This window comes from Phaenicophaeus curvirostris, chromosome Z (genome assembly GCF_032191515.1).
Source record: "Phaenicophaeus curvirostris isolate KB17595 chromosome Z, BPBGC_Pcur_1.0, whole genome shotgun sequence".
Lineage (NCBI taxonomy): Eukaryota > Metazoa > Chordata > Aves > Cuculiformes > Cuculidae > Phaenicophaeus > Phaenicophaeus curvirostris.
Genome location: NC_091431.1, coordinates 31,049,999 through 31,065,885, shown reverse-complemented (window position 1 = coordinate 31,065,885; position 15,887 = coordinate 31,049,999). Strand labels below are relative to the sequence as shown.

The 15,887-nt window shown below is 38.4% G+C and overlaps 1 protein-coding gene across 1 annotated transcript in view; it reads left to right on the top strand.

Annotated features, from left to right (window-relative positions):
- Positions 1-15,584, top strand: part of CHSY3 (chondroitin sulfate synthase 3) — a 108,647-nt gene extending 93,063 nt beyond the window's left edge. Inside the window, exon 3 of the mRNA XM_069879948.1 lies at positions 12,922-15,584. Coding sequence (XP_069736049.1) covers positions 12,922-14,487 — 1,566 coding nt within the window. The 3' untranslated portion in view covers positions 14,488-15,584. The remainder of the gene's footprint in view (positions 1-12,921) is intronic.
- Positions 15,585-15,887: the final 303 nt, after the last annotated feature.

Sequence of the window (15,887 nt, the reverse complement as noted above, 5' to 3'; positions counted from 1 at the left end):
CTGTAGTTTCCTGGGTCCTCCCTGCGACCCTTCTTGTAGATGGGCACAACATCAGCCAGCCTCCAGTCCAGTGGAACTTCCCCAGTCTTCCAGGACTGTTGGAAGATGATGGAAAGGGGTTTGGCCGGCACAGCCGCCAGCTCCTTCAATACCGTTGGATGAATCCCATCCGGCTCCATAGGCTTGTGAATGTCTAGTCAGGCTAGCAAGGCTCTGACCACCTCCTCTTGGATCATGGGAGCCTCGTTTTGCTCCTCTAGCTCCTGGGTTTGTACACAGATGGAACGACTTTCTTTACAATTAAAGACTGAGGCAAGGAAGGCATTAAGTACCTCAGCCTTTTCCTCATCCCCTGTCACTGTTGTTCCTTCTGCGTCCAATAGGGACTGTATGGTCTCCCTAGTCCTCCTTTTATTATTTAGATATTTATAGAAGGATTTTTTGTTATCTTTCACAGACTTTGCCAATCTGATTTCTAGTTGAGCCTTAACCCTTCTGATTTTTTCTCTACACAATCTCACTTCCCTCCTGTAGTCCACCCAAGAGGCCTGTCCCTTCTTCCAGAGCCCATAAACATTTCTCTTCTTCTTGATATCACTCAAAATCTCTCTATTCAACCAAGCTGGCTTTCTCCCCTGACGGCTAGTTTTCCAGAACATGGGGATGGCTTTCTCCTGAGCTGCTAGGATTTCCTTTTTGAAGAGCTCCCAGCCCTCCTGGGCTCCCTTGCCCTTAAGGACTGTCTCCCATGAGACTTTGCCAACCAGCCTTCTGAAGAGTTCAGTGTCTGCCCTCTGGAAATTTAATGCTACTGTCCTGCTAACCACCCTCTTCACTTCATCTAGAACAGAAAACTCTATCATCTCATGATCACTTTGTCCTAGGTGTCCACCTACTGCCACATCCCCCACAAGGCCTTCTCTGTTCACAAACAGCAGGTCCAGGAGGGCACCCTCCCTTGTTGGTTCATTCACCAGCTGTGCAAGGAAGTTGTCTTCCACGTACTCCAGGAACCTCCTAGACTGCTTCCTTTCTGCTCTATTGTACTTCCAGCAGATATCAGGAAGATTGAAGTCTCCCACAAGAATGAGAGGCATTGATCTAGAGATTAACCCCAGCTGTTTATAGAAGAGCTCATCAGCTGCTTCTCCTTGGCTGGGTGGTCTGTAACAAACTCCCATCACAAAATCTACCTTCTGGTGGGCTCCTCTGATTTTAACCCACAGGCCCTCAATCTCCTCATCACCACAATCCATCTCAACAGTGTCCAAGTCCTCCCTTACAAAGAGGGCTACCCCACCTCTTCTCCTACCCTTCCTATCCCGCCTGAAGAGCTTGTACTCCACCATAGCTGCACTCCAGTTATATGAGTCGTCCCACCACGTTTCCGTGATGGCAACGACATCACAGGCTCCTTGCCCTATGACAGCCTCCAGCTCTTCCTTCTTATTCCCCATGCTGCGTGCATTGGTGTAAATGCACTTCAGCTGAGCTGCCTAGCCTTCAGCTCTCTTAGAGGGAACAGAGTTCGTTTCCAATTGCCTGGTAACTGGAGTACCTAGCTCCAGAGTGCCCGTATCTCCCTTAGCACCCCGAGGTGTGTTCTCTCCCACTTTCTGTGTGGTGAGGTACTGGTGGTCCTCAGCAGCACACCCTCTCCCAATCACCATTGCCCCACATCCACGCTCGTTCCTGTCTAGCCTGGGCTCAACCCCCTCCCCCTTCACATCTAGTTTAAAGCTCGATTTATGAGCTTAGCTAGGTTTCTAGCAAGGGCTTTAGGATGACAGGGAATGGCCTCAAGCTCTGACAGGGGAGGTTCAGGCTGGGCATTAGAAAAAAAAATTTCACAGAAAGGGTCACTGGGCACTGGAACAGGTTGCCGAGGGAGGTGGTTGAGTCACCATCCCTGGAGGTGTTTAAAAGATGGGTGGATGAGGTGCTGAGGGGCATGTTTTAGTGGCAGATAGGAATGGCTGGACTCGATGATCCTGGAGGTCTTTTCCAACCTAGTGATTCTGTGATTCTCTGCAAAGGCAGTTTATATTAATTAGCTCTTAGTAAATAATTGATGCTGATCTTAAAAGGAGAACTGTTTCAGTACTTGACTTATATAGAAAAATCCTCTAATACAGAACAGCTTAAAAATTATTTATAATATAAGAACAGCTTAAAAAAAACATTTTTTCTGCTTTCATTTTAGCCTCAAATTTTAGTCTCAAACAGTAATATTGTTAAAAACTCCAAAAATCCTGTCAAACAAGATGAGGAAAAACCTTTTGTGTCCTAATAATTGGCTGCACTGATAGATAACACTTCACAGGATTTCTCTTTTGTAGGCTGTACTTGTAAGTACACTGTGAATATAAAACACGAATAATTGCTTTCACTTAGAACCTTTCATTTATCCAGAAATGTGACCAGCTAGAATGCAGAGAAGCATTTTTGCTTTGAAGCAATTTATCGTGGATCTCAGGGTTGTAGCCCTGAGATATAATTTTAAAATATATTTTTTTCAGTTGAATCAGAAGACATAATGGTTCTTTCTCAATATTTTCTTTAAGATTTGACTTACTGAAATATTTCGAAAGTTAGGATACTTATGTCTGAATTGGCTAAGGAAGGCCTTTTGAGCTCCTGCAGAGCACTGTAAGACACACATTTTCTGTAGTGGATAACAGGTTAAGTAAGGCACAGGCTTGCAGATTCTTCAGTTAGATTTATTTTCAAAGCAAATTCATAAAAACCAGAGAACTCTTTGTGTCAGACTGTTGTAGTTTGTAGAGACGCGCATCGCCCAGTAAAGAGGATTGTACCTTGTGAAATATCACCGCTACATAAGGATTTTGGATGAGAAAGCAGCCTCATACTGTTCATAAATAGTGTTGTTGCCAGGGCATGGGTATGCAGGAGGCTGATGTCTTTTGCTATGTAGAGCAGTTCTCTCCCACTGTATTAAGATTACCTGCTTAGAGTACTTGAAGCATAAAGGCTGTAGAAACATTAGATTTTTATATTGCACCATAAAATCGAGGCACAGGAGATAATCTCCCCATTCTTCATTGAGCAGTAGAGATTTCATGCATTGCATGTGTCAGGGTTGCGAGCTGGGGAAGATACTTGCCCACATCAGGCAGTGTAACATGAGTGCAGATCACGTGCTGAGCTTCTGTCTTTGTATCAGCTTGTATGAGAGGAGGGAAGTCATGGTGTGAAGCACAGCCAGACAATTGCAGTTGCTTAGCATGAAGTAGGACTGGATTGACAAAGGCTTATAAAACACATCATACGACGCAATTGGTCTCTACAAGTGAAGAACAGAAAGGACGCATTATGACTGGTTTTGTTAGGAACAGCTCTAGCTAATTATGAAATGTTGTCCTATGCATCTTCATACAATCATAGAATAAACTGCTTTCTGGCGTAACGTAATGGAGAGCTTCAGCTTTTTTACTGTACTGAGTATACCCATAATAAAGAATGGTCAGAGTGCTGTTAAGATTTGAATGGTTTCTTTGGAAGTCTGTTTTTTTGTCAGAGATAGGTGTGTTGGGACGAGCTGAATATAAATATATGAGCACTGCTGGGAACATGAGAATGGAAAGAATAATACCCATTCATTGCAGATTATTGGCCACAATTGTAGGCAAATACATACTACCTGCTTGATGCACAAGTGCCAACATCATATGTCAGAAGCCACAAATTATTCACTAATTCTCTGTAGTAAAACACAGGATCAGCAAATCAAAAGCTTGAAAAACCCAGCTTGTCATGAAAATAATGGACTTGCCCATAACCTTTGACTGTGTAACAAAGGGGAAGTTGTTCAGTGAAAATTCCTTCAGGGATAATCCTGTAAAGTGGGATGTGTTACTGGTCCAAATATGGTATAACGCATATAGCACAAAAAATAAAAATCATTTCCACTTTCTGTATAATCTCTAAGTGTGGATTCCAGTTCTGTGCTATTAATACACTTACAAGAATAATTACAGTGTTCAGATCTTTGATCAGATACGTAGATGCATTACTCCATGTTTTATCATTTAAAAAATATACTAACACATTTCACCAGACACACTGAAATTATTCAGAAAGGATAATTAGTTATCATATCACCATTTTGTCTTTTTTTCATAATCTAAACGATAGAATTTGGACTAAATATGTGAGCTTTAAATACTTTTTCAATTTTTTAGTGATGCAAGTGTTGGAGGCTAATAATTTAACAGATTTTGATGTTTTTGTCTTTATACAGCCAACTGTCACACTGAGTGAAGGACAGTTTAAGATCAAGTAAAATACTTACAAACTTTCAAAATATGCATATTATGTAGCAGAGTTAATTGTAACTTTCACTTATTTTAATAAATAATTCCATAGTCAAAACAAAACTTTGATTGTTATTTTTACTAACAGAAAAACTTGGGTTTAAATTTTATAATTCAGTGATGGTTGTAAAATATCTTCAGAAATTATCTATGATTAAGGGTAAGATGCTGGTAAAATAATTTTCCCCTTCTTTTGCTTCTTGAAGTTAACAATTAAGCATTTTTTCACAACTGTATGTTTAAAAAATAGATATTTTGTTAGTAGAAGTATTTCTAAATGCTCTGATGAAGTGTTGTGTGTGATTCTCACTTGTGGGAAGTTTTAGTGGCCTGCATGTAAAATATGTTTCTCTTTTCCTGTAAGTAATGATGGATCACTTTTGTGATCAAATTCTGCAATGCTTTTTAAAAAAAATATAACATAAATTCTTGAAGTAATAACACAAGTACATTAAAGCTAGTATTTCTTATGAAGTGTAGTTGATATAGATTATAGGTAACTAGTAAAACATCACAAGGAAATAAAGCATGCCATGATAAAATAAGATCTTAATACAAATGCTTAAACAGTTAATTTTTAATGTCCCAAAAATGTTCAATGACAGTTATGAAATATATCTTAAAATTTGTGAAATATTGCTTATTAATTAACTCTGATTCTGTCTTATGCAGTGTATCTATAAGTAAAATCATTGAAATATAGTTCTTAATATTTGGAGCGAAAATTTATTTTCTTCACCTAGTTCACAGAAAATTATGTAAGGGCTCAGCATGAGAGCATTTTACTCTAGTACTTGTTGATCCTAGAACAATTGTCTTAGCTTTTACACTCTGAAGATTGAATTTCTGTATATAAAGAATTCTATTTTCTGTATATTATTTGTATAGGTACTTCTGCAGGATGTTACATAGTTTCAAGTTCTCTGAGCTGTATACAAAGCTATTAAAAATCTGTCTTGTTTGTAGGGAAATTCCAACCAAAACAAAAGAATTGGTTGGGAATAAACTTTGCCAGCAAGTTCAGAAAAGAAAAAAAGTTAGTCAAAGTCTTTGACACAGTTGTCCCAGACCTGGATCATTTTAAGAGATCACTAAGAAGTAGGAAACAGCTATCAGCTCTTCTTTCTCCCCATGGTTGAACAGTTTACTCAGAAACTAAAGCAACGGTCTCTTAAATCTTCCACTCAGGTACCAGCTATCAAGTACATCTTTCTTTACTACAAGAAAAAAATCAGAATCCCTCTTTCTGAGAAAGCTTCCAAAGTACCTGAGGCAAAGCCACCAAGAGTGAGCAAGGGGCAGAGCCCTGGTGAAGGGCGGTTTTGTGGGAAGCTGCAGCAGCCATTGTGGCATGGCAGGAACCTGAGTGAGATCCAGTTTAGCAAGTTACCGTGAAGGCAATTTAGCAGTTTACCCTGAGGGGCTAGGAGTGTTTGACTTGCATGCGGGTGGACTGCCTCTTCATGAACCTGTTGCCTGAGGAAGTGTGTGTGCCCTACTAAGATCTTCAAAAAGATGTCAAATATGCATGCTTGAGGCTGTTGCCCAGATACAATAGCAGGCAATGCTACTGTGACAAATCGCCTTCAGTAACAAGGCAAATCAATGGCAAAGCTGCAGATGCATTTACCTGCTGGACTGCAGTTATGTTTATTTAGTGCTGAGAAGGGCATGTTCAGTTCCCAAGACATGTGTTGTAAACATGTAGCTGGTCCTATTACTCTTACCAGTGTCTCATTGTGTAACTTCACGAGAATGTGGATGGGCTTTCCTGTCCTGGGCTCTCAATGATATGAGGATGTAGGAGCAATCACAAGACTGAAGATCACTGAGTTCCACAAAGCTTAAGCTGTATTAGGAAAAACAGTTATGCTTTCTCCCTGATCACTTCTGCTTTTTCATCCAGAATAGGAAATAAATCAGATCTTCAGCATCATCCAGACCCCTGAGCTCACCTTTTCTCTTTTGCCTGCCAGTGGAAAGAAGATTGGCAGTGAATGGGAGGCTATTGTTCATTGTCACTGCTACCAGATTTTTAATCTCTCACCCTTTCCTTATCATCTACCCATAGTACCCCTACTCTGAAAGCTGGTTTCTGCCAAATAAGGGCACAAAGTAAGGCACCAAGTGGCACCAAGCAGACAAAGCCTAGTAAGCTGAAAGAAGTTCAGCCTAGATTCCTTAGATGGGTTTACTTCTGAAATGCAACCTTTTCCACAATTTTTCCATTTAGGTAATGGAGAGGGTAATTTAAAATGTTTTGCTGTTTTTTTGCATTTAGGCTGCTTTACTTGCATGTCAGTGCTGTTCAGTTTGTTTGATAATAGGCTAAATTACAGAAGTTCAAGTATTTATCATTCTTTTTCTAACATATGCTTATTTTGCCAGTACAAATTTGTTGCCTTTTACTACACTGTGTGCTTAGTGAAGTACCGCGTAACAAGAAGACAGCTAGAATCATATGCAAAACAGCATGACTTTATACATCCTTCTTGTATTGTCTGTCCTACAATGCAAGAAAACTTTGAGATTTGGAATGAATTTTTTAGTTTAAATTTAAAAAGATGACAAAATGAGATGACAAAAAAAACTATTAGTATTAACAGAGGAGCACTATTTCATGAGTGCTTTGTCTTAGCTCTTTTCTTGATATCGCTTGGCTTACAATGTGCTGAGCTAATTTTAGTCCAATGGCTTGACTAATGTGAGAAAGAAAGAATATATAATCAGGAAAAAAATTACTTTTTGAAATCTTTTTTCTTGTCCAGGGATGTATGCTTACCTGTAGCTTAGTGTTGCACCTTGAATACTATGTTCACTTCTGGGCCCCTCACCACAAGAAGGATGTTGAGACTCTGAGAGTCCAGAGAAGAGCGACAAAGCTGATGAAGGGGCTGGAGAACAAGTCTTATGAGGAGCAACTGAGAGAGCTGGGGTTGTTTAGGCTGGAGTAGAGGAGACTGAGGGGAGACCTTATTGCTCTCTACAACTATCCGAAGGGAGGTTGTGGAGAGGAGGGTGCTGGCCTCTTCTCCCAAGTGACAGGGGACAGGACAGGAGGGAATGGCCTCAAGCTCCACCAGGGGAGGTTCAGGCTGGACATAAGGAAAAAATTCTTCACTGAAAGGGTCATTGGGCAATGGAACAGTCTGCCCAGGGAGGTGGTTGACTCGCCTTCCCTGGAGGTGTTTAAGGTGTGGGTGGATGAGGTAGTGAGGGGCATGGTTTAGAGACTGGTGGGAATGGTTGGACTCGATGATCCAGTGGGTATCTTCCAACCTAGTGATTCTATGATTCTATGATTTTATTATATCACACCTTTTTTGAGAACATTGTAATGTGCCTGTAGTTACCTAGTTTTATTCTTTTTAACTCATCCTTTGATTAAGGTACTCAGCTTGCTACTGTTCAGCCAAACAGTATCATTTCAAACACAGTAGCTTTTACATGTGTTATTCATATGGATTAAACACCCCTCAAAGTCATCTGAAACAGTGAATAAATCTTCATTTTTAGGAAAGCTAAACTCTGAGGTGCAGGATGGAGAAAGACCAGGAATAGTTCCTGTTCATCTTATTTCTATATTTATTTTAAGTTCATTTTAGATAAAATGGTCAACAATTTAATATTTCTGTTGATTTAGGAAGAGCTAGAGCGGATGGAGGGTTAAGTCCATGTCTTCTCTGTAAAATGGGATAATTTGTTCTTAAACAGTGCTCAAAGAAAGAATCTATTAATTTTAAAAGTCGCGTTTCTATTAAGTATTCTAATATGTGGTAGTCCTGAAATAATAGAATTGGCTGGTTTGTGCTTTTGTGTATATGCAACGTGAACTTTCCTTTTTTATTACACCAGTAAATCAGAGATATTATGATGATTTCAGAACTTCCAATGCAAATTACATAGTGCTTACATATCAGCTGTTGTATTTCTCTACCACAATAATAAAGCCATGCCTTTATTCTAATTTTTTTTCTCATTTTTTTAATTCCTGCTGCAGGTCAGAGTTCCTCAGAGCATGGTTAGATTATTCACATTTCTTGCCAACTTCTAGTTTCAGCTGGCATGAAGAGAGGCTAGCAGAAGTTCTTGCCAAGTCGTGCATTAGTTGTGCTGTAATAACTGTTCACAAGACAGCAGACTCTTTGGGAAAGTCACAAAGTCATGCAATATGCAAAAAATAAAACATTATGCCTCCTCATATTGAATTGAAGACAACTTCTCCCGTCCTCTGCTTTCAGTGAACACAAAGTGATTGTGTCATGTTATATTGAAAGCTCATTTGACAAGATATCCTCTCTCTGCAGTAATCTGTAGAAGAAGCCAAGGCAGGGGTGTATGACAGTAAAGACATATTGTGATACAACCTCAGCTGGGACTTCAGGAGTCTGCAGTGCAGCAGTATTGTGGAGAAAGCATATCTTTGTGCTTAGCAATGATGAAAGTCTCCCATAAAGCTGTTTGCTCACACTTCCAAGCTATGCAAAGTTTTACCACCAGCAGATGGCTGTCCCAGTAAATTCTGTGGCTGACCTACATAAGTATTCCTTTTTCTGTTTTTGAATCTTGAGAACATCATTGTATGTGTCATAATACTTCATGTGAGAAGGGACAGTGACTATTCTTATCCATTTCCCTTGTGGTGCTACTGACTTTATAGATCTTGGGGCTGGCCTTCTTTGGATTACTCCCCTTTTGCCCTAGTCATCTATTCATCTAACAATCCACGTGTGTGATCATCTTATGGACTTGGTTAGTACCTTTCTGCTCTTATGTTATCAGTTTTTGATGGGACATCGCAATATTGATGAGGTATCTGCCCACAGCCTTCAAATTTCAGGTGCACTGTGGACACAACTGTATAATAGTGTTTCTGATTTACTCTAGACTCACCCTCATCCTACTGGCTTTTCCTTTCATCAATTCTGAACACTGATGTGAGACTTGCACAGAATTGCCCACTGTGTAAGTAAGTTCTTTGTTCAGAGTGCCAACAGCTTGCAAATAGTTTGACATTCTTCAGGTTTTTTTAGGATTGCCTTCTTCACATATGCTTTGCATTTGTCTACACAGAATTAAAGCTGATATTTTATCGCCTATCTATACAGCATCATAAAAACTTTTGCAGGCAGGTTTAATTAAACCATGCTGAATTATTTTAATTTATATTCAGTAAATCTTGCCAAATCCCAGAATACCTACTTTTCCAGATCAGTTATGACTGCATTGATGAATTTAGGCCCTTGCAAAGAACCTTTCTCCGTGAAACTAATCAACTTTCCCTTTGCCTCCTAGACTTGACTACTTTGCTTAGAAATTTCAAAGCAAACTTAATTTTTAATTGCCTTAATCTAGAAGTTAATAATTGAAGTTACAAGAGGTATTTTTGTCTTGCAGTATTGAGCCTACAAGAAAGCTGGAGAAGGGCTGTTCATAAAGGCTTGTGGTGATAGGATGAGGCGAAATGAGTATAAACTGGATAAGGGTAGATTTAGGCTTGATACAAGGAAGAATTTCTTCACCATGAGAAAGGTAAGGCACTGGCACAGGCTGCCCAGGGAAGCTGTGGCTGCCCCATCCCTGGAGGTGTTCAAGGCCAGGCTGGATGGGGCCTTGGGCAGCCTGATCTAGTGGGAGGTGTCCCTGCCCATGGCAGGGGGGTTGGAACTAGACGATCTTTAAGGTTCCTTTCAACCTCAACTATTCTATGATTCTATTGTTCTATGATTCTATGAAAACAAACTACTGTGTGGCACCAAGATTAAAACCTGCTATCTTCAGGAAGAGTTTGATTTCATTGTCATATTTGTTCTGAACAGTGTTCTCTGTATTGAGATCTGTTAAAAGTGCTCAGTGGCGTTATTTAAATATGATAGGTACAATTTTGTGTGTGTGTGATAATATTGTAGTGCAGAGTTGATTTTATTTTTTTCATTGCTGCTGTTAATCTGTTGTTTATTATCAAAAGCAAAATCATTAGTATAACGGAGTGCATCATCTGGCTATGATTTCAGTAGAGTATATCTAATAAACCAAAGCATCTGAAACTGAAATGTAATAAAAATGTGTTCTTTATGTTCAGAGGATATTTGTTTCAAATGCATGCTGCTAATGAATCTGCTGTGAAGATGAGCTTGTAATAAGTCAAGGATTACAGAAGAATTTGCACAATAGGAGGATAGCATTTAGTTTTACACTGATAGTTTGTAATCTGTTAAAAATCTTCTGGATAAAATACATCATACTCCTTTAAATAAAACTTACTGTGAAAATTCAGGTACCATTAAGTTAAATGCGTAGAGGTTGTTTCACCATAAGTTAAATGTGTAGAGGTTGTTTCAGTTATACTCAAACAGCATTCTTCATTGTGGATGAAGAAAAACTCAATCAATTCTTTATGAGTAGAGGTTTTAGGAAAGAGTGGAGTGTCATGGCTCATGTGGAAAGATGCTAATACCCTTCAACCACCAAACAGCCCTCCCCTTCTTTGGTTTTCTTTATTTTTATATAAAGGGACTTTCATAACTCAAAATATAAATTATGGAAGGAGAAGGGAAAATTATTCTTCCAAAGAGCACATATTCTCACCCAGCTCTCTCTCAGGAACTTTCCTGTAATCTAGTCCTTAATCTCTATTCTGACTGTCCTGCCAGCGTCCATGTCTTGTCCTCAAGGAACCCATATTTCAATTTTGCCAGCACTGCTGGTTAAATGCTGACTCAGTACTGATGGTGTCATTTCTTGTTCTCTGTGATAGCAAGAAAATCGCCCAAACCCTCATGTGCCTGGTTCATCTCATCTCATCTCACGGGATAAGCAAAATACTCCTTTCCCAAAACAAAACAAATGTGCTTTGGCAGATTTAGGTAGGAGTTCTGTGAATAAGGATTTTTTGAGTAATTTTGTAACTGTGTATGTTTTTTCACATTCACTCTCACTCTAATATAACAGGTCTATCTGCTTATTGAAGGCATATTTAAGATACCTTAAGGTAGTTCTCAGAATTAAGCAATTGCTTTTCTGCATGCTCCGTGACTGTAGCCTCAAAAATGTTAACCTGACTAATAGTTATAGCTGCGCTTCTTCAAACAGTTATTTGGGGTCTGAACCGAGGGAGAGGGAGGTTCTAGAAATTTTCTATTAAAATTCTGGGGTTTTTTAAAATATGATAAGATGCATTTCTTATTCATGATAATGGATTTTGAATAATTTTCATACCACTTTGTTAGGAATTATTTACATTTATTGAACAGTTTAATATTACTCCTAGTAACAACAGTAGAAGGAACTGCAATAAAATGAGCTACATATTTTGAGTTTGAGACATTGTGTCGTTAGACGTCACCTCTCTTGATTTCCTCGGTGTATAACAGACAAACTTCAATACCAATCTGAAAATCTGATTTTAGCTCAAGCTTACAACACCTCCTTTAACAACATTTTATATCTGATTATCACATATTCCTTATTTATTAATTACAGACCAGTCTGTTTGCAGATAAGACAGAGCAGCCTCTTCTCCTTTATCTGCTACTCATAGGAACATTCTGTTTCTCTGGTGCTAGTAGATGTTAGCTTAGCAAAGAGTGGTGGGTCTTCAATGTATTTATCATGTTAATATTTTACTCCTCCATACCACTTCCCATTTAAGAATAAATATTTATCACATTAAATTAATAATGAGCTAAGTTTTATTTTAGGAAGGAAACTGCATCAGAGAAAGTTTTATGATTTGCTCATAGTTCAGCTGTTAGCACAGAAAGGAATAAAGGCCTAAACTTTCAGTCCTAGACCTGTGCTTCAGCCATAAAATGTATCTTTTCAATGGTTGGGAAATACTACAGTTACTGATTTGACCGAAACAGGATGAACAGGATGTCTGTGCTTGCCGCAGAAATATATTGGAAGTTACTCGAGATGAGTTATATTTGCATGCCCAATAGCTTAATTGACATACTCTATTATGTGTATCCCTGCTAACACACATATTCCAACGTTCAGTTGTTGGATTTATCACCTGCATACAAAACAAATTAGTTTTATTGAAAGTGCATTCAATTTTTGAATATTAAGTAGCACTGTTCGGAAGTGTCTGTAGGAAACACAAGCAGCTTTGTGCTGTGCAGGTATAAAACCAAGGTCGTCTTAACATCATCAGTGTTGCTTAGCTTTCATTAAGGATCTGTGCTAATAAGGGGTTAGACATAGGTGAAGACTTCATATTTCATGCACAGTAGCTTTCAGCCTGCATCTAGGTACTCAGAGATATTACGTACAGACCTTGAGTTAGGTGGTTTGTTTAGTATTGCAGTTAGATGAAGTAAAGATAAATGCAAGATATAGGCCCTTCTATTTAGTTAGAGGACAATATTTGCTTACTGTGGACAGTACTGAAACTGAGACCAAGACAGTGTAAATAATTCCTACTGAATACTTTAAAGTTCTGTGCCTAAAAATATCTATGATGTATAAGAACAGGTAAGAAGCAATAGTACCAATAGTAGCTATGTGGGTCTTTTTGTGGGTAAAAGTGCTTCCACTTGATATCTCTTAATGTCTCACTTTTTTTTTTTCCCTCTCTTTCTAGATGCAGCAATTGTTCCATGAAAACTATGAACACAACCGCAAGGGTTATATTCAAGATCTTCACAACAGCAAGATTCACACAGCCATAACCCTTCATCCAAACAAAAGACCAGCCTACCAATATAGGCTGCATAATTACATACTGAGTCGCAAAATTTCTCAACTGCGCTATCAGACCATTCAGCTCCACAGAGAAAGTGCCCTGATGAGCAAGCTCAGTAACAGTGAAGTAAATAAGGAAGATCAGCAACTGGGAATAATGCCGTCTTTCAACCATTTCCAGCCACGTGAAAGGGATGAAGTTATCGAGTGGGAGTTCCTGACAGGAAAATTTCTTTACTCTATGGTAGATAACCAGCCACCACGGCAGAGCCTAAGCAACATCCTGCGGGCTGCGCTGGATGATACCGTGATGCAAGTAATGGAAATGATAAATGAGAACTCTAGATCTAGAGGAAGGCTCATTGATTTCAAGGAAATACAGTATGGCTACCGAAGGGTGGACCCGCTGCATGGAGTGGAGTACATCCTGGATTTGCTGCTTTTGTACAAAAGGCACAAAGGACGGAAAGTTACAGTTCCAGTGAGACGCCATGCTTACCTTCAACAGTTGTTTAGCAAACCTTTCTTCAAAGAAGCAGAGGAGCTGAATGTAAGAAGCCTACTAGAAGATTCCAACAGTGACACTCAATCTTTCTCTTTTCTTTCAAATTCTTTAAAGACCTTTTCCTCATCATTCCAAGGCACCAAAGACATTGGGGGACGCAGTGACAAGAAAATACATATTCTTGTCCCTCTCACAGGAAGATTTGACATTTTCTCAAGATTTATGGATAACTTTGAGAAGACTTGTCTGATTCCCAGACAGAATATAAAGTTGGCAATAATTCTTTTCAGTTCTGAGTCAGGTCAAGACTCCAGCAAACACATAGAGCTGATGAAAGAATACAGCATTAAGTATCCTAAGGCAGATATGACCCTAATTCCAATGGCAGGAAAGTTTTCCAGAGGTTTAGGTCTTCAAATTGCCTCATCTCAATTTGACAATGGCACTTTGCTGCTATTCTGTGATGTTGATTTGGTATTCACATCAGACTTCCTCCAGCGATGCAGGGATAACACTATTCAGGGAGAACAGGTTTACTACCCTATCATCTTTAGCCAATATGATCCAAAAGTAGTATATGGAGACAACTCACCACCTGACAGTAGTTTCATTTTCACAAAGAGAAATGGATTTTGGAGGGAGTATGGATTTGGAATTACCTGTATATACAAAAGTGATTTTCTTACTGCTGGTGGATTTGATACCTCAATCCAAGGCTGGGGACTTGAGGATGTTGACCTCTTTACTAAAGTGATAACATCTGGCTTGAAGGCTTTTAGAAGTCAAGAAGTAGGAGTCGTCCATATTTTTCATCCAGTTCAATGTGACCCCAATTTAGATCCAAAACAATATAAAATGTGCTTAGGGTCCAAAGCAAGTACATTTGCCTCTACCATGCATCTTGCTGAAATCTGGCTACAGAAACATATGGGTATCAGGTACAATCAAACTCTCTCCTGACATTTCTGCCTATTTGGCCTTTTTAGGAGAGTTTACCTCATTATTGTTATTATTACTTGATTTTGCTGTTGCGGTTTTAAACTCCCTCCTCATTGTCTTCCAAAGACTGTTGACCTTAAATGGGATGTCTGCTGTTCACTGATATTTCTTATACCTATGGAACTGGTGAGGCGAATTCCTTCATATTTCCTGTATTTGAAATTCAGTCAAGTCATGGCAATCATGTGATCCCATGGAGAACATCCATCACAAGAGACTGCATCAGAAGAATGTTCTCTTTCAGCTTTGGGATGCAGTTTTTTGTTGCATTTCTCAGCTTTGTTGTGATACAAATATTTACTGGTGAAGGTACCACAAAAGTGCTTTATGTTTCTTCTGGGGATGCAACTCAATAAGATAAACTTGAGTTTTATAATTTATATGAGGACTTATATGTATAAATGCTACTTTTCTTCATCTTTAGAATTTTTAAAGTAAATTAATAACTATGACTGTACCTTTATTTTTTAAGAAAAATTAAAACTGAGGAGCTACTTACAAATACTACTGGTACTGGCTACCAAGGTCCTTAAATGTCTTATTATAATAACAAACTCCTCATTGTTGTTCACTCTTAAGTGTAAATGAACTTTATTTTCACAATGAACAGGATTTAATTAAATGCTTATGTATACTTTAGAAGATCTGTGAATCAACGTCCTTCATTTGCAGGCAAGAAGAAACTATGACTTAACACGGTCATTTATGATAAAGTGAAGGCATACAGTATTTGGTTTTTGAAACACATAATATAAGTTGCAGTTTCTCTTATTAGCAGGAGTCTCTAGTACATACTTTTACAATCCTCTCATAAAGGTGCACTTGATGCAAAATCTTAGAAGTTAAAGCTGTATCTATTTTTACATTTGCCATTAATATTAGAACTCAGTAGCAATTTGTTGTTAAAATTAAAACAATTGTAGAATAATTATTTAAGTTTCAAAATTTACTATTGCTGGTCAAAGTTCCTTGCCAATATGTTTATACTAGTGGAGTTTATAAGACTGCATTTAGGTTTTTTTCTGGACAACTTGAAGTTGTCGTATTGTGGATTCACAGACTGAAGTATTTAAAATCATAACAGCATAAGAAATAATAAAATCTATTTCTGTATTTTAGAGAAATGTTTACATAGGGGTATATGTGTGTGTATATATACATGTGTGTGTGTGTGTGTGCACCTGTGTATATGTGTACATGTGTATATATCCCTATGTATAGATAGAGAGAGTCACTTCAAAGTAATTCTTTTTTTTCATTTCATGCAGTGATCTATAACAATCATTGTTAATTTTGCCACATTCTTGGAAAATTTCATGGTACACTGTAATAAGAGCTCAAAGGCATCCAAGAAACCGTAA